Genomic DNA, 25,217 nt, shown 5'->3' with positions numbered 1-25,217 from the left:
AACTTGTGTAAGTTATATTATATTAATGCAATTGCTCAGAGAAATAGATTTTTTTTGAACAAGTAAAACAAATTATCTAAAAAGATAGGGGTCAAAAATAAAATTCACCTGTGTTTTCAATTTTTATGTGTGCTTGGGGTTATTGTCTTGCTGGAAGATTCACTTGCGGCCAAGTTTCAGCCTCCTGGCAGAGGCAATCAGGGTTTTTGGCTAAAATGGCCTGGTACTGTGTAAAGTTCATGATGTTGGACCAGTGGAAGCAAAATAGCCCCATAACATCAAAGATCCACCAACATAGTTTACAGCAGGTATGGGGTTATTTTCTTTCAATTCCCACCACTGGTGTGCTTGGCCAAAGAGCTCTATTTTCATGTCATCTGACCATAGCTCCTTTTCCATTCCAAGTGCCAATGCCGTTAAGCAAACTCCAGGCGTTTACATTTGTTGGATGACATGAAAATAGAGCTCTTTAGCCATGCACAGTTTGACGACACAACGGTGGTAGGCCTGATCACAGACGGCGATGAGACAGCCTATAGGGAGGAGGTCAGAGACATGGCACTGTGGTGTCTATTTTGTTGTGTGTGGACAACAACTTCTCCCTCAGTGTCAGCAAGATAAAGGAGCTTATCGTGGACTACAGGAAACGCCCCCATTCACATCGACAGGGCTGTAGTGGAGCAGGTCTAGAGCTTCAAGTTCCTCGGTGTCCACATCTGTCACAATCTTCTTCGTCAGATGATAAAGAAAAATCATTGTCGGACCAAAACGCAGCGGGGTTATGTGCACTCATCTTGTTTTATTGAATTGGCAAAGAAGGAAAAACCAAAATAAACACAAAACACAATGACGAATGACAGGCCGGTAACGCATTAAGGCTATACCTAGCACAATCTCCCACAAACTACCAACACAAACACATACCTATATATAGGACTCTCAATCAGAGGCAACTAGGAAACACCTGCCTCCAATTGAGAGTCCAACACCCAATGACCTAAACAAAGAAATACTAATACTAGAATGCACATAGAAATACAAAACATAACATAGCCCAAAACCCGGAAATAATAAATCAAACACCCTTCTAAACAACCAACCACCCCGAACCACATAAAACAAATACCCCCTGCCACGTCCTGACCAAACTACAATACAAATAACCCCTATTACTGGTCAGGACGTGACAACATCGCTAAGGATCTATCATTGTCCACACACACCAAAATAGTTGTGAAGAGGGCACGACAATGCCTCTTCCCCTCAGGAGGCTGAAAAGATTTGGCATTGGCCCTCAGATCCTCAGAAAGTTCTACAGCTGCACCATTGAGAGCATCCTGACTGGCTGCATCATCGCTTGGTATGGCAACTGCTTGGCATCTGACCTCAAGGCGCTACAGAGGGTAGTGCTTACAGCCCAGTACATCACTGGGGCCGAGCTCTCTGCCATCCAGGACCTCTATATCAGGCGGTGTCAGCGGAAGGCCCTAAAAATTGTCAAATACTCCAGCCACCCAAGTCATAGACTGTTCTCGCACGGCAAGCGGTACCGATGCACCTGGAACCAACAGGACCCTGAACAGCTTCTACCCCCAAGCCATAAGACTAAATAGTTAGTTAAATAGTTAAACAAATAGCTTCCCAGACTAGCTGCATTTACCCTTTTTGCATAAATGTTTTTGACTCATCACATACACTGCTGCTACTGGTTATTATCTATCCTGTTGCCTAGTCACTTTATTCCTAGTTATATTTACTTTTCTATTATCTCTCTATTTTCTTTCTCTCTGCATTGTTGGGAAGGGCCCGTAAGTAAACATTTCACTGTTAGTCTACACCTGTTGTTTACCAAGCAAGTGACAAATAACATTTGATTTGATTTGGGTTTGGCATCGAAGGACTGCATACCTACTGTAAAATATGGTGGTGTATATCTGATGTTATGGGGCTACTTTGCTTCCACTGCTCCTGGGGCCCTTGTTAAGGTCAACGGCATCATGAACTTTACCCAGTACCAGGACATTTTAACCAAAAACCTGATTGCCTCTGCCAGGCACACATCAAAGTCCATAAAGAAATGGTTAATTGACCACAAAATCAACATTTTGCAGTGGCCATCTCAGTCTCCGAACTTGAACAAACCTGTGGTTTGAATTGAAGAGGGCAGTCCATGAGCGCAGACAAATTATATCAATGATCTGGAAATATTCTGTATAGAGGAATGTAGTGATGGGGGACAGTAACATATCGCAATATTATTTTTGGGTTATATTATCTTGTTATTTCCCTCCAAGTATCGATTTATTTTTTGAGTTAGCTAGTGCTAGTCGGCTCTTTTTGATAGTGAGCCAACATGTTTTAAGTACTTTTATTTCCCTGACTGATCAAAACTCATTTTCTCATGCTCTCTCTTATCTCTCTGCAGCAGACATAGAGTGAGCAATATGTTTGTAACATCAAATCGCAATAGAATCGCAGTATCAAATCACAATACAGAATTGTGAGAATTGTATCGGCACCTAAGAAATGATAATATTGTATGGTGAGGTCCCTGGTACCTGCCAGCCCTAGAGGAATAGTCTAAGATCCCTCCCAGTGGGATCTCCAATCTCATAAAACATTTTAGAAAAAGGCTCAGTGCCGTTATCCTCACAAGGTGAGGTATAGAACAGTATTGAAAACAGGGGTGCCAATCATTTTGAGCCGTATCTTTTTGAGAAAGAAAAGTATTTATTTTTAAACAAAATCTCTTTCTTTAACATTTGTACTAGTATAAATAATATCATTTTCTCATTTTTTTGCGTACAATAAAGCTCAGTATTTGTATTATTGGGGCGGCAGGTAGCCTAGTGGTTAGAGCATTGGGCCAGTAACCGAAAGGTTGCTAGATCAAATCCCTGAGCTGATAAGGTAAAAATCTGTTGTTCTGCCCCCAAACAAAGCAGTTAACCCACTGTTCCTAGGCTGTCATTGTAAATAAGAATTTGATTTTAACTGACTTGCCTAGATAAATAAATAATTTATTTTATACAGTGTTTTTTGTCATCTTTATCAAGGGTGCCAATAATTTTGGACCTGACAGTATGTCAATGCGTTTTCGCAAATACAACCAAAAATCCTTGGATGTTGATATGTCAGTATGGAAATATGACAACATGTAAAATTGATAGAACACTGATTCACATTGTGTTTTTGCCTCGTGGGACAGTACAACTAATATTATACTTCAGTCCCCTAATCCTCTGGAGTGCAATATTATATTACCCTACTCTGCATGACACTCAGAGGACAAAATATTATGCTACATTACTGCTATATTAATCTATAGGAAATAGTGTTATTATTAATGATGACACAGAGGGAACTTAAAGTAATCAGCATTCCTCCTCCTACAGCTCTGTGGAACAGGTCATGATACTCTGTATGACAGAGTGATGGCAATACTACATATACTGTACTTCACTGCAGCACACAGGGTTCCAGTGGGATATTTCTACTATGCAGCATCACAGTATCTACTGTAGCTATGCTGTGGGATTTGAGCTACGCTATATAGAGACATGGAATTCTACAGCATTACTGCAGTCCTTTTGGAAAACAAAACACTATTACGAGAGACTACTGTACTTACTGGTGGAGGTTTTCTCATCAAAACCTCTACAGTGATGACAGGCATTTAATCAATTAAAAGTGTTTTGTTAGATTGTAGTCCATTGATTCTTAAATGTCTGGGTTCTTGGGGAAATTCAACCTCTGAAGATCTTGACTGGTCCTTGTGATGAGGAATACACATTCTAAATATTCTAGGCAATGAATGAATGAATAAATGAAGGAATGAAGAATGAATGAATGAATGAATGAATGAATGAATGTATGAATGGCTCAACAGCAGTTAGGATATTACTGTTCATGACAGTGAATGGAATGGAATAGAATTCTACTAGCGCTTTGTGGACTACAATAGTAGTTCATCACTCCAACCAGCCTCCAACAAGCCCATTCACTAACACACTACCAGATCTGATGGTTCTCCAACCAGCCTCCAACAAGCCCATTCACTAACACACTACCAGATCTGATGGTTCTCCAACCAGCCTCCAACAAGCCCATTCACTAACACACTACCAGATCTGATGGTTCTCCAACCAGCCTCCAACAAGCCCATTCACTAACACACTACCAGATCTGATGGTTCTCCAACCAGCCTCCAACAAGCCCATTCACTAACACACTACCAGATCTGATGGTTCTCCAACCAGCCTCCAACAAGCCCATTCACTAACACACTACCAGATCTGATGGTTCTCCAACCAGGCTCCAACAAGCCCATTCACTAACACACTACCAGATATGATGCAGCATTCTGCTGGCATGTTGCCTGCCGCCATCCCAGTTCAGTGTGAAAGCGGTTGGAGAGGTGTGAATGCCAGGAATTCACCTCCAGCAGTTTACCCATTGTGGACTGTACTGTGATATAGGAGAAGACAGGAAATTAGTTTAGCCATTGTAAACTGTACTGTGGTATAAGAGAAGACAGGAAATGACTTAACCCATTGTAAACTGTGCTGTAGTCTAGGAGAAGACAGGAAATTAGTTTACCCATTGGAAACTGTACTGTGGTATAAGAGAAGACAGGAAATGAGTTTACCCATTGTAAACTGTACTGTAGCCTAGGAGAAGACAGGAAATTAGTTTAGCCATTGTAAACTGTACTGTGGTATAAGAGAAGACAGGAAATTAGTTAACCCATTGTAAACTGTACTGTAGTCTAGGAGAAGACAGGAAATTAGTTTACCCATTATAAACTGTACTGTAGTCTAGGAGAAGACAGGAAATTAGTTTACCCATTATAAACTGTACTGTAGTCTAGGAGAAGACAGGAACGGATTTTTCCCATTGTAAACTGTACTATGCTGGTAGTCTAGGAGAAGACATGGAATCTGGGGTGTATTTCTCTGAATTGAGCTCGCTACTTTACAGATAATCAAATAACACATTTAATTTATACAGAGATTTACAGTGATTAACAGAAACCTGGTCCTAAATTCCCAAACTACAAGCATTGGCGCCAGATAGACGGTACACTACTGCTACTCTGTGAAATATTGACCAAACTTACAGTGAAGCAGACTTAGACTACACAGTAGTGTATCTTTCTATCAGTACACTACAACAACCTAATCAACATATAGAGTAGTACATTGAGTACCCTCTACAAGCAAGGACACTAGGTGCACTAGAGGAATAGTGTAGGCTATAGGAATAGCAGCAGAGCAGAGCATAAACACCTTAGTGGAATGAATTATGATGACAGGCCTAACAGTAATGGCTAAAGGCTCAGCACTGTAGAATATGTCTTGGCCAAGTAGTGATATGTGATCTACAGTATACCCACTTCTCTCCTTCTGCGTCTCTCTCTCTCTCTCCCTCTGTCTCCCTCTCTCCATCTCTCTTCCCATCCCTATCCCTCTCTCTGTCACACACACAGCACGGTTCCTCTCTTTTTCTATTACCCTCTCCCTCTCTCTCTGACTAGGACAGTCTCTCTCCCTCTCTCTCTGACTAGGACAGTCTCTCTCCCTCTCTCTCTGACTAGGACAGTCTCTCTCCCTCTCTCTCTGACTAGGACAGTCTCTCTCCCTCTCTCTCTGACTAGGACAGTCTCTCTCCCTCTTTCTCTGACTAGGACAGTCTCTCTCCATGTCTCTCTCCCTCCATCTTCCTCCCTCTCTCTTCATTAGTGCTGAGCAATTTGTGCTTTTTGAGGTTGGTTCGGTTTCGGTTCGATTATTAAGAAATAATCACGGTTTTCGATTTCGGTTTTGATAATTTTTTAAAACATGAAATGTATTATGAAATAATGACGTTACAATGATTTTAGAGCTTTTTAATGGAAATCCCAAAGCCCAAAATAGTAAACATTAAATTGCCAAAACATTGAAAATATTCCATTGTCTCTGTCAGGTCCACATAACGTAGACATCAATAGAAAAATAGGTGTACATTCCTCTCTCATGCGGTCTATGTGGACTGTGTGTACCACAGGAGGCTGGTGGTACATTAATTGGGGAGAACGGGCTTGTGGTATTGACTGGAGCGGAATAGGTGGAATGGTATCATATATATCAAACACATGGTTTGCAGCCTCCTGTGGTGTGTATCTAACCTAACGTAGCAGGTGTTAAAGTGTACCAGAGATCTATATACAATGACGAGATGCTCATGTCTATGCCCTAACAATGGGAGTCGTTGTCCCAAAAGTGGGAAGGCAGACGACAAGCTTAGGACCAAAATAAGGCCATAGAAAGGCATAGGGCTTATTTTGGACAGCTTTTGGAGAGAGTAAAACCTCTCAGTCCGCCTCTTCCTCTCTGATCCGTCTCTGAGCCGTAAAAAACTGGCTCAATGGATTATGGTCATTGAGGTTAATTACCACGTTTCTGGCTGAACTAGATTGAATATTTGCTTAATGAAAACTACAACTCCCTTCAGCCCAGCGTCCCACATAGTTCTTGACTTGATTTCTCAGATTTCTCTCGTGAATTATTAGATTTCTATCTACAGTGATTGAACTGATGTCAGTCAATTAGTTGTTTAATAACCCCCCACCAAAAAAAGAAATGACGGTTAGTCGTTCACAACCACTCTTTCATTCTCTCTCATCTCTCATCTCTCATCTCTCATCTCATCTCATCTCTCATCTCTCTCATCTCTCATCTCATCTCTCTCATCTCATCTCTCTCATCTTTCATCTCATCTCTCATCTCATCTCTCTCATCTCATCTCATCTCTCATCTCATCTCTCATCTCATCTCTCTCATCTCATCTCTCATCTCATCTCTCTCATCTCTCATCTCTCATCTAATCTCATATCTCTCATCTCATCTCTCTCATCTCTCATCTCATCTCTCTCTCTCATCTCATCTCTCTCATCTCTCATCTCATCGCTCATCTCATCTCTCATCTCATCTCTCATCTCTCTCATCTCATCTCTCATCTCATCTCTCTCATCTCTCATCTCATCTCTCTCATCTCATCTTTCATCTCTCATCTCATCTCTCTCATCTCTCATCTCTCATCTCTCATCTCATCTCTCATCTCTCTCATCTCATCTCTCATCTCATCTCTCTCATCTCTCATCTCATCTCTCTCATCTCATCTTTCATCTCTCATCTCATCTCTCTCATCTCTCATCTCATCTCTCTCATCTCTCATCTCATCTCGCTCATCTCTCTCATCTCTCATCTCTCATCTCTCTCATCTCATCTCTCATCTCATCTCTCTCATCTCATCTCTCTCATCTCTCATCTCATCTCTCTCATCTGGTCATGGCTCACATCAACACCATTATCCCAGAAACCCTACACCCACTCCAATTTGCGTACCGCCCTAACAGATCCACAGATGATACAATCTCTATTGCACTCCACACTGCCCTTTCCCACCTGGACAAAAGGAACACCTATGTGAGAATACTATTCATTGACTACAGCTCAGCATTCACCACTATAGTGCCCTCAAAGCTCATCACTAAGCTAAGGACCCTGGGACTAAACACCTGCCTCTGCAACTGGATCCTGGACTTCCTGACGAGCCGCCCCCAGGTGGTAAGAGTAGGTAACAACACATTTGCCACACTGCTCCTCAACACAGGGGCCCCTCAGGGGTGCGGGCTCAGTCCCCTGCTGTACTCCCTGTTCACTCATGACTAAACGGCCAGGCATGACTCCAACACCATCATTAAGTTTACCGATGACACAACAGTGGTAGGCCTGAACACCGACAACGATGAGACACCCTATATGGAGGAGGTCAGAGACCTGGCCGTGTGGTGCCAGGACAACAACCTCTCCCTCAACGTGATCAAGACAAAGGAGATGATTGTGGACTACAGGAAAAGGAGGACCAAGCACGCCTCCATTCTCATCGACGGGGCTGTAGAGGAGCAGGTTGAGAGCTTCAAGTTCCTTGGTGTCTACATCACCAACAAACTAACATGGTCCAAGCACACCAAGACAGTAGTGAAGAGGGCACGACAAAACCTATTCCCCCTCAGGAGACTGAAAAGATTTGGCATGGGTCCTCAGATCCTCAAAAAGTTCTACAGCTGCACCATCGAGAGCATCCTGACTGGTTGCATCACTGCCTGGTATGGCAACTGCTCGGCCTCCGACCGCAAGGCACTACAGAGGGTAGTGCATACGGCCCAGTACAGCACTGGGGCCAAGCTGCCTGCCATCCAGGACCTCTAGGCGTTGTTAGAAGAAGGCCCTAAAAACTGTCAAAGACTCCAGCCAACCAGGTCTTAGACTGTTCTCTCTGCTACAGCACGGCAAGAGGTACCGGAGCGCCAAGTCTAGGTCCAGAGGCTTCTAAACAGCTTCTACCCGCAAGCCATAAGACTTCTGAAAATGTAATAAAATGGCTACCCAGACTATTTGCATTGCCCCCCCTTTCTTTTACACTGCTGCATCTCTCTGTTATTATCTATGCATAGTCACTACATGTACATATTACCTCGACTAACCGGTGCCCCCGCACATTGACTCTGTACCGGTACCCCCTGTATATAGTCTCACTATTGTTATTTTTCTGCTGCTCTTTAACTAATTGTTACATTTATTTCTTATTCTTTTTAAACTGCGTTGTTGGTAAGGGGCTTGTAAGTAAGCATTTCACTGTATTGTTGTATTCGGCGATGTGACTAATCACATTTGATTTGATTTGATCTCTCTCTTACACACACATGTGCTTGCACACCATGTATACACACACACACACACACACACACACACACACACACACACACACACACACACACACACACACACACACACACACACACACACACACACACACACACACACACACCCTGTCAGTCAAGACCTCAGATTTGACAGTGTGCTTGTTTAGGCCAAACACGTATACACATCATGGTAATCAATATTTCTCTCTTTCCTGCTCTCCCCCATATTTTATCCCTCCGCTCCTCTCCCCCCTTCATTCCCTCTTTAGTCCCCTGTTTCCTCTCCTCTACCCGTCCTCCTCTCACTCACCCCAGTTCCCTCTATTTACCTTCTATCAACAGACGGCATTTCTACCCGTCTCTCTCTCTCTCTTTCTTTCTCTGTCTGTCTTTCATTCCTCCAGTCCCTTCCTCTTCTCCTCTTTTTTTCACCTTCCCTATTTGTTCCAAAGGACTCGTCAGGGTCAAAGAACAGGCAGACTGTGAAACGGAGGGAGAGAAAGGGAGGGGATGGAGGGAGCGAAAGAGAGGGGATGGAGGGAGAGAAAGGGAGGGGATGGAGGGAGAGAAAGGGATGGGATGGAGGGAGAGAAAGGGAGGATATGGAGAGAGAAAGGGAGAAAGGGAGAATATCATGTCAGCAAGCCCTGTTAATCAAAGAAATTGTGTTAGCACCTGAATTCATGAAAAACTGAGTGAGAGAGAGAGAAAGAGAGCGAGAGAGAGAGAGGAGGTGATGGGGTGAGAGAGAGAAGTGAGGGGGAGGTTGAAGCAGAGAGGGGAAGGGAGGGAGGTTGGCACAGAAAGTAAATTGAAAATTATTTGCTATCTCTCATGCAATCATTATCTTCTTGCGTGATTGTTTGTGTATATCATTGTGTGTAGACTGCATTAACCCCTATAGCTCTCTCTGTGTGTGTGTGTGTGTGTGTGTGTGTGTGTGTGTGTGTGTGTGTGTGTGTGTGTGTGTGTGTGTGTGTGTGTGTGTGTGTGTGTGTGTGTGTGTGTGCGTGTGTGTGTGCGTATGTGTGTGTGCGCATGCGCGCGTGTGTGTGTGTGCGTGTTTTGCAGTGATCTTAATTGTTGTTATCATTCATGCAGTACAATAACCACCTCCACCCCTATCTTTGTCTCTGTCTGCTATTTACACTCTCCCTCCCTCCCTCCCTCCCTCCCTCCCTCCCTCCCTCCCTCCCTCCCTTCCTCCTTTCTATTTCCCTTCTTGCTCATATTGTTTCTTCTCAGCCTGTAGCCTAAATAGCACCTATTTCATCTTCCCTCTCCCTCTGCCCCCACCCTCCATCTTTTCCTCATCTTTCTCTCTCCATTGTTTGTTCCCCTTCTCTATACCGTATTGCTGTTCCAGTATTGCTCCAGCAAAAGCTAACTTATATTACCCCATGATTGGATTCAGAATCCATTACACTCTCTCTCTCCTCCTCTCCCTCTCGTTCTCCCTCCCCCGTCTTTCTCCATCCCTCTCGGTCTCTTTGCTTTGCACCCTCTGTGTAGGCCATTCCTGATGTGAACAAACTTACAATTCTGGGAGAATGTTGCAAGAACATCTTAGTCTTCTAAACTCCTCTCTTTCTTTCTCTCTCTCTTTCTCGCTCTTGTTCTGTCTCTCTCGTTCTCTCTCTGTCTCTCTGTCTCTCTCGTTCTCTCTCTCTGTCTCTTTCTCTCTCATAGGCACCCTCTCTCAGTGCGCTTTACAGCTTTGCCCCCCCCCTCCGCCCCCTCCCCCTCCACGGTTGGTTGATCTATTGCAATGGTCGCCATACCCACCCTCTCTCTCCTATTGGCCCTGGCGGAGTGGGCAGGACCGGTCACGCCCTCCCCACACCTCTTGCTCCGCCCCCGGGAGCGGGAGAGAGACCCGGGGACTATAATGAACTTCAACATCGCTGTGATCCACGCGGGGGCCAGCGTGCAGGTAGAGGCGGCGGCCGGGCCCGGGGGAAGGGTGCTCTACCCTGGGTTTGGCCGGGCACACAGCTCCCTGGGGGAGAGCGTGATCACCCAGTGGGGCTCTGCTAACGTCATCTGGCTCCAGGTGAGACAAGACTGTGCTGTTCTGGGGGTAATAGTAGTAATGGGGATAATGGATCCATTCATTACAGCCTGAACCTTAACCTGACGCTAATGGGTTGGGCCAAATATAAGTACCATGTATTATGATTATTATAAGGGGAAAATGTAGGGGTGGTGTGGTGGTGGTGGGGGGGTCCAGGGAACACAGTGAGGGTGGAATAGGAAGGAAGACAGTGAGGGATTCAAGGGTCAGAGCTGGCTTGTTTAGGGTTTAGAGTCATCATAGTAATGGAATAATGGATTACATTCATCTAGGGCCCAATCCTTATCTGAGACACATGTTATATAGCCAACTCTATGTCATACTGTCAGTACTATAGATCTAGGACTATAGGAGCCACAGTGCTAACCTGTATTAAGGTGAAGAGACGTCATGCTGTTGCTGTTGTGTCTAAATAAGAGTAACTGAAAGTGTTTCCTTAATTCACCTGCTCTTCTACCATTGCATGAACTCTATCTAACTGATAGCCTTGTCATTAAACTCTATGTAACCGATAGCCTTGTCATTAAACTCTATGTAACCGATAGCCTTGTCATTAAACTCTATGTAACCGATAGCCTTGTCATTAAACTCTATGTAACCGATAGCCTTGTCATTAAACTCTATGTAACCGATAGCCTTGTCATTAAACTCTATCTAACCGATAGCCTTGTCATTAAACTCTATGTAACTGATAGCCTTGTCATTAAACGCTATGTAACCGATAGCCTTGTCATTAAACTCTATGTAACCGATAGCCTTGTCATTAAACTTTATCTAACCGATAGCCTTGTCATTAAACTTTATCTAACCGATAGCCTTGTCATTAAACTCTATCTAACCGATAGCCTTTTCATTAAACTCTATGTAACCGATAGCCTTGTCATTAAACTCTATCTAACCGATAGCCTTGTCATTAAACTTTATCTAACCGATAGCCTTGTCATTAAACTCTATGTAACCGATAGCCTTGTCATTAAACTCTATGTAACCGATAGCCTTGTCATTAAACTCTATGTAACCGATAGCCTTGTCATTAAACTCTATGTAACCAATAGCCTTGTCATTAAACTCTATCTAACCGATAGCCTTGTCATTAAACTCAATCTAACCGATAGCCTTGTCATTAAACTCTATATAACCGATAGCCTTGTCATTAAACTCTATGTAACCGATAGCCTTGTCATTAAACTCTATATAACCGATAGCCTTGTCATTAAACTCTATGTAACTGGTAGCCTTGTCATTAAACTCTATGTAACCGATAGCCTTGTCATTAAACTCTATGTAACCGATAGCCTTGTCATTAAACTCTATCTAACCGATAGCCTTGTCATTAAACTCTATGTAACCGATAGCCTTGTCATTAAACTCTATCTAACCGATAGCCTTGTCATTAAACTCTATGTAACCGATAGCCTTGTCATTAAACTCTATGTAACCGATAGCCTTGTCATTAAACTCTGTGTAACCGATAGCCTTGTCATTAAACTCTATGTAACCGGTAGCCTTGTCATTAAACTCAATGTAACCGGTAGCCTTGTCATTACTTCACCCCAGGTAAGAGAGGGACACTTCAGGCCTCAGACCCTGTCTGTCTGTTTCCCTGCTTCCTGTGTCTTATCCTTCTACTCTTTGTGTGTGTTTTTGTGATTTCACACACTGGCGGTGTCTGAATACCCAGACTTGCATCCTAAATAGCAGGCCGTTTGAGTATGTGAAAAAAGCCTTGTCATTAAACTCTATATAACCGATAGCCTTGTCATTAAACTCAATGTAACCGATAGCCTTGTCATTAAACTCTATGTAACCGATAGCCTTGTCATTAAACTCTATCTAACTGATAGCCTTGTCATTAAACTCTATCTAACTGATAGCCTTGTCATTAAACTCTATTTAACCGATAGCCTTGTCATTAAACTCTATGTAACCGATAGCCTTGTCATTAAACTCTATGTAACCGATAGCCTTGTCATTAAACTCTATGTAACCGATAGCCTTGTCATTAAACTCTATCTAACCGATAGCCTTTTCATTAAACTCTATGTAACCGATAGCCTTGTCATTAAACTCTATCTAACCGATAGCCTTGTCATTAAACTCTATGTAACCGATAGCCTTGTCATTAAACTCTATGTAACCGATAGCCTTGTCATTAAACTCTATCTAACTGATAGCCTTGTCATTAAACTCTATCTAACTGATAGCCTTGTCATTAAACTCTGTGTAACCGATAGCCTTGTCATTAAACTCTATGTAACCGGTAGCCTTGTCATTACTTCACCCCAGGTAAGAGAGGGACACTTCAGGCCTCAGACCCTGTCTGTCTGTTTCCCTGCTTCCTGTGTCTTATCCTTCTACTCTTTGTGTGTGTTTTTGTGATTTCACACACTGGCGGTGTCTGAATACCCAGACTTGCATCCTAAATAGCAGGCCGTTTGAGTATGTGAAAAAAGCCTTGTCATTAAACTCTATATAACCGATAGCCTTGTCATTAAACTCAATGTAACCGATAGCCTTGTCATTAAACTCTATGTAACCGATAGCCTTGTCATTAAACTCTATCTAACCGATAGCCTTGCCATTAAACTCTATCTAACTGATAGCCTTGTCATTAAACTCAATGTAACCGATAGCCTTGTCATTAAACTCTATGTAACCGATAGCCTTGTCATTAAACTCAATGTAACCGATAGCCTTGTCATTAAACTCTATGTAACCGATAGCCTTGTCATTAAACTCTATCTAACCGATAGCCTTGCCATTAAACTCTATCTAACTGATAGCCTTGTCATTAAACTCTATGTAACTGGTAGCCTTGTCATTAAACTCTATGTAACCGATAGCCTTGTCATTAAACTCTATGTAACCGGTAGCCTTGTCATTACTTCACCCCAGGTAAGAGAGGGACACTTCAGGCCTCAGACCCTGTCTGTCTGTTTCCCTGCTTCCTGTGTCTTATCCTTCTACTCTTTGTGTGTGTTTTTGTGATTTCACACACGGGTGGTGTCTGAATACCCAGACTTGCATCCTAAATAGCAGGCCGTTTGAGTATGTGAAGAAATTCAGTTTAATAGTGTGCGACATTTCGAATATCGAGTATACTTTAAATGCCCGGATGTCATACTCATTTCACCTTTAACAGCTGATCAATTAGAAATGGGGATGTGCAACAGAAATCAACATATAGCGGGAAACAGCTCAATCAAGTATTTGAAAATAAAACGTTTAATAGTATGCAACATTTGAAAATTGAGTATGGTTTAAATGCCAGGATGTTATACTCATTTCGGCTCTTCATCTACTAGAATTCTCTGCACACTTTTCCAACAATGCACTGGAAGAGGAGGGCTGCGATTAATAGGCCCTAGTTCTCTTCAAGTAGCCAAACAACCACACTAGGCTACTTCATTGGGAAGATGCCCGAAGCTTCTGCGGTGGTGTTTAAATGTAAGATAAGTCATTTTTGTTCTCCTTAAAATGATCACGAGCATTGCATCAAGTCTTTTTTTCCCCCCTTTTTTTCCCCAAAGTGCATTTCTGTTTTCTCATTGAAAAGTGTTTCTTGTTCTCTTGGCCTTCGTAAGAGCTTTTAACTACTAAACCATCTTTTGATTTGTGAATGTGTAGGCACCAGGGACTTGGGATGTGGCTGCGTTATTGATGCCATATTAATCAGGCCTTTTGATTTGAACATATGGATTGTTTTAGTGTTGTAGGCTAGTCTACCTATTTAATGATTTAATTAATGGATCAGGCCTTCATCTCGTTCTCAATGATCAGTACTTTAGTTTATTATGTTGCTGTCCAGCAGTTCTGAATTTGCATGCACCCGATTGTCCACATTTTTATGTGCAATAGGCCTTTGATTTGAACATTTTAAACGTTTGGGTGCACTACTAGGCTGTTTGATTTCATTATTATATGCTACAACACTTTGGTTTCACTAATAACTATGTTGAAACGGAACCAAATCTGTTTCTGTCTTCAGTCCTTTTTAAACAGGATAGATGAGCTATATGGTCCACTACGGTGTAGGTCTAATGTGATAGTCTTCCTATAACCAGCCTGAGTAGGCCTATAACTCCATTCCAATTCAGAGTTTAGAGAAATGAATCGAATTGGAAATGAACTATTATCAGGCTGGTTAATGTAATGCATGTCTGTTGAATTTGGAAAAAATCCACCCACACTCTACCCCGCCCCACCTACTCAGCCAATCAGGAGCCGCTACTGAGTTCCAGCTGTGGCATACCGCATACTTTTTACTAAACGGTACATGCAAAATAGAATGCAACGGTGAGTGAATAGCATGGAGTTTAAGTATGTAGTACGCTAGTATGGGTATAATCAACACCGCCAATGTGTTCACCATACATTGTAACGTAACCTTACTCATCATGGCTCCGTGTCCAGATGAATGACAGTAGTCCATCTGTACACCTGTCTGTCTCTGTTTTCTGTTCTATCACTCTCTTTCATTTCTCTCTCGTTGATAGTAGTGGTAAGACACTGTACTGTCCCTTACTGTTGTTTATCTGCTTTCTCACAAAAAGTTTCACAAAGTCTTTCTCTAAATATGTATTGTTGTTACCATGTGTTCATGTGTCCTCTGTAGGTGAATGCCTGTAGTCCTCAGATCATGTTGTAGTCCGTGTGTAATGCAAGCTGACCTACCCCTGTCATGACTTCCTCTTCAGGTGAATGACAGTAGTCCTAAGACTCTGCTGTCCCAGCTGTGTGACCTGCTGGCAGCGAGGCCCCTACAGGGCCTGGTCTACGAGGAGGAGAGGCCACCACCCACCGCCTGGGGACCCCTGGCCCCCATGTTAGAGTTTGTCTCTGCCCAGACTGGACTACCCATAGTGGCTGTAGGAGGAGGAGCAGGGCTGGGGAGGATGCAACAGGTATGGATGTGGGGGAGGGATGAGAGAGAGAGAGAGAGAGAGAGAGAGAGAGAGAGAGAGAGAGATAGAGAGAGACCCATCATGACTGTAGGATGGTGAGCAGGGGTGGGGAGGAAGCTACAAGTATAGACGTGAGAAGAGAATGTGTGTTTGTGTGTGCGAGCCTGCGTGAACTTTTGAGGATTGAGGTCAGTCATTCACTGTTTCAGCCCAGTCAGAGCATTGTAGACAGCAAGAAGTGGGTGGTACAGAAATAGAGGGAGTCAAGGGTAGGAAGTGAGAGAAACTGTTGGGGGTAGAGAGAAAAGGGGGAGAGAGAGTGAGGTTTGAGAGAAAAGGGGGGAGCGAGATGATGGTACTGAGAGAGAGAGAGAGATTCAGGGTAAGAGAGAGAAAGAGAGAGTGAGAGATCCAGGGTTAGAGAGAGAGAGAGAGAGATGCAGGGTTAGAGAGAGAGAGAGAGAGATGCAGGGTTAGAGAGAGAGAGATCCAGGGTTAGAGAGAGAGAGAGAGAGAGAGAGATGCAGGGTTAGAGAGAGAGATTCAGGGTTAGAGAGAGAGATTCAGGTTTAGAGAGAGAGATTCAGGGTTAGAGAGAGAGAGATTCAGGGTTAGAAAGAGAGATTCAGGGTTATAGAGAGAGATTCAGGGTTATAGAGAGAGATCCAGGGTTATAGAGAGAGATCCAGGGTTATAGAGAGAGATCCAGGGTTTGAGCAAGAGATCCAGGGTAAGAGAGAGAGATTCAGGGTTAGAGAGAAAAAGAGATTCAGGTTTATAGAGAGAGATTCAGGGTTAGAAAGAGAGATTCAGAGTTAGAGAGAGAGATTCAGGGTTACAGAAAGAGATTCAGGGTTAGAGAAAGAGATTCAGAGTTAGAGAGAGTAAGAGATTCAGGGTTATAGAGAGAGATTCAGGGTTAGAAAGAGAGATTCAGGGTTAGAGAGAGAGATTCAGGGTTAGAGAGAGTAAGAGATTCAGGGTTATAGAGAGAGATTCAGGGTTAGAAAGAGAGATTCAGGGTTAGAGAGAGAGAGATTCAGGGTTATAGAGAGATTCAGGGTTAGAAAGAGAGATTCAGGTTTAGAAAGAGATTCAGGATTAGAGATGAAAAGATTCAGGGTTATAGAGAGAGATCAAGGGTTATATATAGAGAGAGAGATCAAGGGTTATAGAGAGAGAGAGAGATTCAGGGTTATAGAGAGAGATCAAGGGTTATAGAGAGAGAGAGAGAGAGATTCAGGGTTATAGAGAGAGATTCAGGGTTGTAGAGAGAGATTCAGGGTTACAGAAAGAGATTCAGGGTTATAGAGAGAGATTCAGGGTTATATAGAGAGATTCAGGGTTAGAAAGAGAGATTCAGGGTTTGAAAGAGAGATTCAGGGTTAGAGAGAAAGAGATTCAGGGTTAGAGAGAGAAAGATTCAGGGTTAGAAAGAGAGATTCACGGTTGTAGAGAGCGATTTAGGGTTAGAGAGAGAAAGATATTCAGGGTTAGAGAGAAAGATTCAGGGTTAGAAAGAGAGATTCATGCTTCTACACCTGCATTGCTTGCTGTTTGGGGTTTTAGGCTGGGTTTCTGTGCAGCACTTTGAGATATCAGCTGATGTAAGAAGGGCTATATAAATACATTTGATTTGAATTTGATTTGATTCAGGGTTGTAGAGAGAGAATCAGGGTTAGAGAGAGAGATTCAGGGTTAGAGAGAGAGATGCAGGGTTAGAGAGAGAGATTCAGGGTTTGAGAGAGATCCAGGGTAAGAGAGAGAGATTCGGGGTTAGATAAAGAAAGAGATTCAGGGTTATAGAGAGAGATTCAGGGTTTGAGAGAGAGATTCAGGGTTATAGAGAGAGATTCAGGGTTTGAGAGAGAGATTCAAGGTTGTGAAAGAGAGATCCAGGGTTAGAGAGAGATTCAGGGTTAGAGTGAGAAAGATTCAGGGTTAGAGAGTCAGATTCGGGGTTGTAGAGAGAGATTCAGGGTAGAAAGAGAGATTCAGGGTTATAGAGAGAGATTCAGGGTTAGAGAGAGAAAGAGATTCAGGGTTAGAGAGAGAGAGATTCAGGGTTATAGAGAGAGATTCAGGGTTGTAGAGAGAGATTCAGGGTTAGAGAGAGAAAGAGATTCAGGGTTAGAGAGAGAGATTCAGGGTTGTAGAGAGAGATCAAGGGTTATATATAGAGAGAGAGATCAAGGGTTATAGAGAGAGAGAGATTCAGGGTTATAGAGAGAGATCAAGGGTTATAGAGAGAGAGAGAGAGATTCAGGGTTATAGAGAGAGATTCAGGGTTGTAGAGAGAGATTCAGGGTTACAGAAAGAGATTCAGGGTTATAGAGAGAGATTCAGGGTTATATAGAGAGATTCAGGGTTAGAAAGAGAGATTCAGGGTTTGAAAGAGAGATTCAGGGTTAGAGAGAAAGAGATTCAGGGTTAGAGAGAGAAAGATTCAGGGTTAGAAAGAGAGATTCACGGTTGTAGAGAGCGATTTAGGGTTAGAGAGAGAAAGATATTCAGGGTTAGAGAGAAAGATTCAGGGTTAGAAAGAGAGATTCATGCTTCTACACCTGCATTGCTTGCTGTTTGGGGTTTTAGGCTGGGTTTCTGTGCAGCACTTTGAGATATCAGCTGATGTAAGAAGGGCTATATAAATACATTTGATTTGAATTTGATTTGATTCAGGGTTGTAGAGAGAGAATCAGGGTTAGAGAGAGAGATTCAGGGTTAGAGAGAGAGATGCAGGGTTAGAGAGAGAGATTCAGGGTTTGAGAGAGATCCAGGGTAAGAGAGAGAGATTCGGGGTTAGATAAAGAAAGAGATTCAGGGTTATAGAGAGAGATTCAGGGTTTGAGAGAGAGATTCAGGGTTATAGAGAGAGATTCAGGGTTTGAGAGAGAGATTCAAGGTTGTGAAAGAGAGATCCAGGGTTAGAGAGAGATTCAGGGTTAGAGTGAGAAAGATTCAGGGTTAGAGAGTCAGATTCGGGGTTGTAGAGAGAGATTCAGGGTAGAAAGAGAGATTCAGGGTTATAGAGAGAGATTCAGGGTTAGAGAGAGAAAGAGATTCAGGGTTAGAGAGAGAGAGATTCAGGGTTATAGAGAGAGATTCAGGGTTGTAGAGAGAGATTCAGGGTTAGAGAGAGAAAGAGATTCAGGGTTAGAGAGAGAGATTCAGGGTTGTAGAGAGAGATTCAGGGTTAGAAAGAGAGATTCAGGGTTATAGAGAGAGATTCTGGGTTATAGAGAGATTCAGGGTTAGAAAGAGAGATTCAGGTTTAGAAAGAGATTCAGGATTAGAGATAAAAAGATTCAGGGTTATAGAGAGAGATCAAGGGTTATATAGAGAGAGAGAGATTCAGGGTTATAGAGAGAGATCAAGGGTTATAGAGAGAGAGAGAGAGAGAGATTCAGGGTTATAGAGAGAGATTCAGGGTTAGAGAGAAAGATGCAGGGTTAGAGAGAGAAAGATTCAGGGTTAGAAAGAGAGATTCACGGTTGTAGAGAGCGATTTAGGGTTAGAGAGAGAAAGATATTCAGGGTTAGAGAGAAAGATTCAGGGTTAGAAAGAGAGATTCACGGTTGTAGAGAGAGATTTAGGGTTAGAGAGAGAAAGATATTCAGGGTTAGAGAGAAAGATTCAGGGTTAGAAAGAGAGATTCATGCTTCTACACCTGCATTGCTTGCTGTTTGGGGTTTTAGGCTGGGTTTCTGTGCAGCACTTTGAGATATCAGCTGATGTAAGAAGGGCTATATAAATACATTTGATTTGAATTTGATTTGATTCAGGGTTGTAGAGAGAGATTCAGGGTTAGAGAGAGAGATTCAGGGTTAGAGAGAGAGATGCAGGGTTAGAGAGAGAGATTCAGGGTTTGAGAGAGATCCAGGGTAAGAGAGAGAGATTCAGGGTTAGATAAAGAAAGAGATTCAGGGTTATAGAGAGAGATGCAGGGTTAGAGAGAGAGATTCAGGGTTATAGAGAGAGATTCAGGGTTGGAGAGAGAGATTCAGGGTTAGATAAAGAAAGAGATTCAGGGTTATAGAGAGAGATTCAGGGTTTGAGAGAGAGATTCAAGGTTGTGAAAGAGAGATCCAGGGTTGGAGAGAGATTCAGGGTTAGAGAGAGAAAGATTCAGGGTTAGAGAGTGAGATTCGGGGTTGTAGAGAGAGATTCAGGGTAGAAAGAGAGATTCAGGGTTATAGAGAGAGATTCAGGGTTAGAGAGAGAAAGAGATTCAGGGTTAGAGAGAGAGATTCAGGGTTGTAGAGAGAGATTCAGGGTTAGAAAGAGAGATTCAGGGTTGTAGAGAGAGATTCAGGGTTAGAAAGAGAGATTCAGGGTTAGAGAGAGAAAGAGATTCAGGGTTGTATTGAGAGATTCAGGGTTAGAGAGAGAAAGAGATTCAGGGTTAGAGTGAGAAAGATTCAGGGTTAGAGAGAGAGATTCAGGGTTGTAGAGAGAGATTCAGGGTTAGAGAGAGATATCCAGGGTTAGAAAGAGAGATTCAGAGTTAGCGAGAGAAAGATTCAGGGTTAGAAAGAGAGATTCAGGGTTGTAGAGAGAGATTCAGGGTTAGAGAGAGAAAGAGATTCAGAGTTAGAGAGAGAAAGATTCAGGGTTAGAAAGAGAGATTCAGGGTTGTAGAGAGAGATTCAGGGTTAGAGAGAGAGAGAGTGATAGAATCAGGGTTAGAGTGAGAAATCTCTGGTAGGATTAAGTGGATGATCCTGCCACCTGGTCTCACTCAGCAAGCTTCACAGACCTTATACCCGTGTCCCCCATCTCTCTCTCTCTCTCTCTCTCTCTCTCTCTCTCTCTCTCTCTCTCTCTCTCTCTCTCTCTCTCTCTCTCTCTTTCTCTCTCTCCCCTCCATCTCTATCTCCCCTCCATCTCTCTCTCCCCTCCATCTCACTCTCCCCTCCATCACTCTCTCCCCTCCATCTCTCTCTCCCTCATAACTCTCTACCCACATATTTATCTCCCCTCCATCTCTCTCTCCCCTCCATCTCTCTCTCCCCATCTCTTTCTCCCCACCATCTCTTTCTCCCCTCCATCTTTCTCTCCCCTCCATCTCTCTCTCCCTCCATCTCTCTCTCCCCCATCTCTCTCTCCCCTCCATCTCTCTCTCCCCCATCTCTCTCTCCCCTCCATCTCTCATTTAGACTGGTTAGAACTGGATGGATGGGGAGGTTAAATAATCAATTTCAATTCAGTCAATTCATGAAGTACTTGAACAATATTCCAGAACTGTATTTCAATTTATCTCTTGAAGTGACTGAGAATTGACCATAATCCTGGGATGGATACGGGGATGAGGAATGCTCAGAATCCTGATTGGTAGCTGCTGGAGGACGGACGGGGGTCTGGGCTAGGATAGGGATTAGGTATGGGTGTGGGGGATGGGTTGGGGAATAGGGGTTGGGTTGGTGTTGGAGTATACACTCTCAGAAAAAAAGGTGCTATCTAGAACCTATAAGGGGTTTTCAGCAGTCCCCATTGGAGAACACTTTGAAGAACCCTTTTGGTTCCAGGTAGAACCCTTTTGAGTTCAATGTAGAACCCTTTCCTCAGAGGGAACCCAAAAGAGTTCTACCTGGAACCAAAAATATTTCTACCTGGAACCAAAAAGGGTTATTCTATGGGGTCAGCCAAAGAACCCTTTCTTCTAAGAGTTGGGTATGGATATAGGGGTTGGGGTTAGGTTGAGGTATAGGGTTGGTGTTTGTGTTGAGGTATACGGTTGGTGTTGGGGTATTGGGGTATATGGTTGGTGTTGGGGTATAGGGGTTGAGGTATAGGGTTGGTGTAGTGATATAGGGTTGGTGTTTGGATATAGGGTTGTTGTTTTTTTACCTTTGTTTAACAAGGCAAGTCAGTTAAGAACAAATTCTTATTTTCAATGACGGCCTAGGAACAGTGAGTTAACTGCCTTGTTTAGGGGCAGAACGACAGATGTGTACCTTGTCAGCTCGGGGATTCAAACTTGCAACCTTTCGGTTACTAGCCCAACGCTCTAACCAGTAGGCTACCCTGCTGCCCCAGCTGGGGTATAGCGGTTGGGGTATAGGGGTATAATTGTTGGGGTATAGGGTTGGTGTTGGGGTATAGTGGTTGGGGTATAGGGGTTGGGGTATAGTGGTTGGTGTTGGGGTAAGGGGTTGGGGTATAGGTTTGGTGTATATACCAAAAATATTTCTACCTGGAACCAAAAAGGGTTATTCTATGGGGTCAGCCGAAGAACCCTTTCTTCTAAGAGTTGGGTATGGATATAGGGGTTGGGGTTAGGTTGATGTATAGGGTTGGTGTTTGTGTTGAGGTATACGGTTGGTGTTGGGGTATTGGGGTATAGGGTTGGGGTTGGGGTATAGGGGTTGGGGTAATTGGGTTGGTGTTGGGGTATAGGGGTTGTCGTAATTGGGTTGGGGTATAGTGGTTGGGGTATAGAGTTGGGGTAAAGGTTTGGTGTTGGGGTATAGTGGTTTGGGTATAGGGTTGGTGTTGGGGTATAGTGGTTGGGGTATCAGGTTGGTGTTGGGGTATAGTGGTTGGGGTATAGGGTTGGTGTTGGGGTATAGGGGTTGGGGTATAGTGGTTGGAGTATAGGGTTGGTGTTGGGGTATAGTGGTTGGGGTATAGTGTTTGGGGTATAGTGGTTGATGTTGGGGTATAGTGGTTGGGGTATAGGGTTGGTGTTGGGGTATAGTGGTTTGGGTATAGCGTTGGTGTTGGGTATAGGGATTGGGGTATAGGGTTGTTGTTGGGGTATAGTGGTTGAGGTATAGGGGTTTGGGTATAGTGGTTGGGGTATAGGGGTTGGGGTATAAGGTTGGGGTATAGGGTTGGTGTTGGGGTATAGTGGTTGGGGTATAGGGGTTGGGGTATAGGGTTGATGTTGGGGTATAAGTGTTGGGGTAAGGGGTTGGGGTATAGGTTTGGTGTATAGGGGTTGGGGTATAGGGGTTGGGGTATAGGGTTGGGGTATATGGGTTGGGGTATAGGGGTTGATGTTGGAGTATAGGGGTTGGGGTAATTGGGTTGGTGTTGGGGTATAGGGGTTGTCGTAATTGGGTTGGTGTTGGGGTATAGTGGTTGGGGTATAGGGGTTGGGGTATAGGTTTGGTGTTGGTGTTGGGGTATAGTGGTTGGGGTATAGGGTTGGTGTTGGGGTATAGTGGTTGAGGTATAGGGTTGGTGTTGGGGTACAGTGGTTGGGGTATAGGGTTGGTGTTGGGGTATAGTGGTTGGGGTATAGGGCTGGTGTTGGGGTATAGTGGTTTGGGTATAGGGTTGGTGTTGGGGTATAGTGGTTGGGGTTTCGGGTTGGTGTTGGGGTATAGTGGTTTAGGTGTAGGGTTGGTGTTGGGGTATAGGGGTTGGGGTATAGTGGTTGGAGTATAGGATTGGTGTTGGGGTATAGTGGTTGGGGTATAGTGTTTGGGGTATAGTGGTTGATGTTGGGGTATAGTGGTTGGTGTATAGGTTTGATATTGGGGTGTAAGTTTGGGGTATAGGGGTTGGGGTATAGTGTTGGTGTTGGGGTATAGTGGTTGGGGTATAGGGGTTTGGATAAAGTAGTTGGGGTATAAGGTTGGGGTATAGTGGTTGGGGTATAGAGTTGATGTTGGGGTATAAGGGTTGGGGTATAGGGGTTGAGGTATAGGGGTTTGGGCATAGGGGTTGGGGTATAAGGTTGGAGTATAGTGGTTGGGGTATAGGATTGATGTTGGGGTATAGGGGTTGGGGTATAGGAGTTGGGGTATAAGGTTGGGGTATAGTGGTTGGGGTATAGAGTTGATGTTGGGGTATAAGGGTTGGGGTGTAGGGGTTGGGGTATAGAGTTGATGTTGGGGTATAAGGGTTGGGGTGTAGGGGTTGGGGTATAGGGGTTGGTGTTGGGGACAGTGTGCTATAAGAAGCGGAGTCAGACATCCTGAGACACTGCTGTGTTTTATCTGTAAATGGCACCAAACTGGGCTGTTACTACAGCTGTCCTTCTGATGTGTCAACACTCTAAGTGTGTGTGTGTGTGGATGGGGAGAGAGAGAGAGAGAGAGAGAGAGAGAGAGAGAGAACATATAGTACAACCCATATTCATGTTGATTTATTTTTCCCTTTTGTACTTTAACTATTTGCACTGTACTGTATATAACCATAATATGGCATACGAAATGTCATTATTCCTCTGAAACTTCTGTGAGTGTAATGTTAACTGTTCATTTTATAACGTTTTTTTCACTTTTGTTTATTATCTTTTTCACTTGATTTGGCAATGTAAACATATGTTTCCCATGCCAATAAAGCTTTTTGAATTGAGAGAAAGAGAGAAAGAGAGAGAGGGAGAGAGAGAGAGAGAGAGAGATTATTTACAGTGTATGTGTGTAAATTAAAACGTTTCAGACATGCATCCTGCCTAGTAGCTAGAAAAAACAACACCAATACATTTGTTTTTACAAATAACTGTTTTACTCCTGAGGAATGCATTCAAACCTCTTTGATGAGCTTCCTTTGAAGACCAACACACACACACACACACACACACACACGCACACACACACACACACACACACACACACACACACACACACACACACACACACACACACACACACACACACACACACACACACACACACACACACACACACACACACTCATCTAAATGTAATCCAAATCTGTGGAAAAGACTAGTTCCAGCGGTCATTGGAGACTTCACTCAACAATCATCTTCTGTGTTTTAGCCTGCTGTAACACTACCACTGCAGCCGTCCCATGAAAACTTCAACCCCCAGTATGCCTCCTCACCCTGAACACACAGGATAGTCATGGGAGTTGTAGTTTTTTGTAGAGATGGGCTGCTCTCTTTAACTGCTCTCTAAACTCCGGATAGAAGTTGCCCATAGGAATACAGTGCATTCGGAAAGTATTCAGACCCCTTGAGGTTTTCCACATTTTGACACGTTAAAATTGATTAAATAGTTTTTTTTCCCTCATCGATCTACACACAATACCACATAATGACAAAGCAATTTCGACTCTCATAGCAAAGGGTCTGAATACTTATGTAAATACGTTATTTCTGTTTTAATTTTTTTATAAATGTGTAAAATTCTAAAAACCTGTTTTTGTTTTGTCATTATGGGGTATTGTGTGTAGATTGATGAGGTGCATTTTTTATTTCATCCATTTTAGAAAAAAGCTGTAATGTAACAAAATGTGGAAAATGTCAAGGGGTCTGAATATTTGAGAAGGCAGTGTAGATCTAGGATCAGCTTACTGTCTCTAAATCCTTAAAGACATCATCCCCTGCTAGATCTGGATTGATGAATGTTTAGAATTCTTCAAAAATAGTTAGTGGGTTAGGGATTGCGATAATATTGCTTGTTAACATATTTGCTATTCATATATTAATTGGGATCAATTTACCAGTGAGGCTTATTCTAAACACCTTTGGGCTGCATTCTGGCTCTGGGCAGAGTTTACCCATAGACACATATCTACA

The 25,217-nt window shown here is 43.2% G+C and overlaps 1 protein-coding gene across 1 annotated transcript in view; it reads left to right on the top strand.

The window, feature by feature from the left end:
* The first annotated feature begins 10,502 nt into the window (after positions 1-10,502).
* Positions 10,503-25,217, top strand: part of LOC106605741 (glutamate receptor ionotropic, NMDA 2D) — a 71,350-nt gene continuing 56,635 nt past the window's right edge. The window contains 2 exon segments of the mRNA XM_045717749.1: positions 10,503-10,799; positions 15,518-15,724. Coding sequence (XP_045573705.1) covers positions 10,515-10,799; positions 15,518-15,724 — 492 coding nt within the window. The 5' untranslated portion in view covers positions 10,503-10,514.

Source organism: Salmo salar, chromosome ssa05 (genome assembly GCF_905237065.1).
Source record: "Salmo salar chromosome ssa05, Ssal_v3.1, whole genome shotgun sequence".
Taxonomy (NCBI): Eukaryota; Metazoa; Chordata; class Actinopteri; order Salmoniformes; family Salmonidae; genus Salmo; species Salmo salar.
The sequence above is the reverse complement of the archived record's forward strand: the minus strand, read 5'-3'. Positions and strand labels throughout refer to the sequence as shown.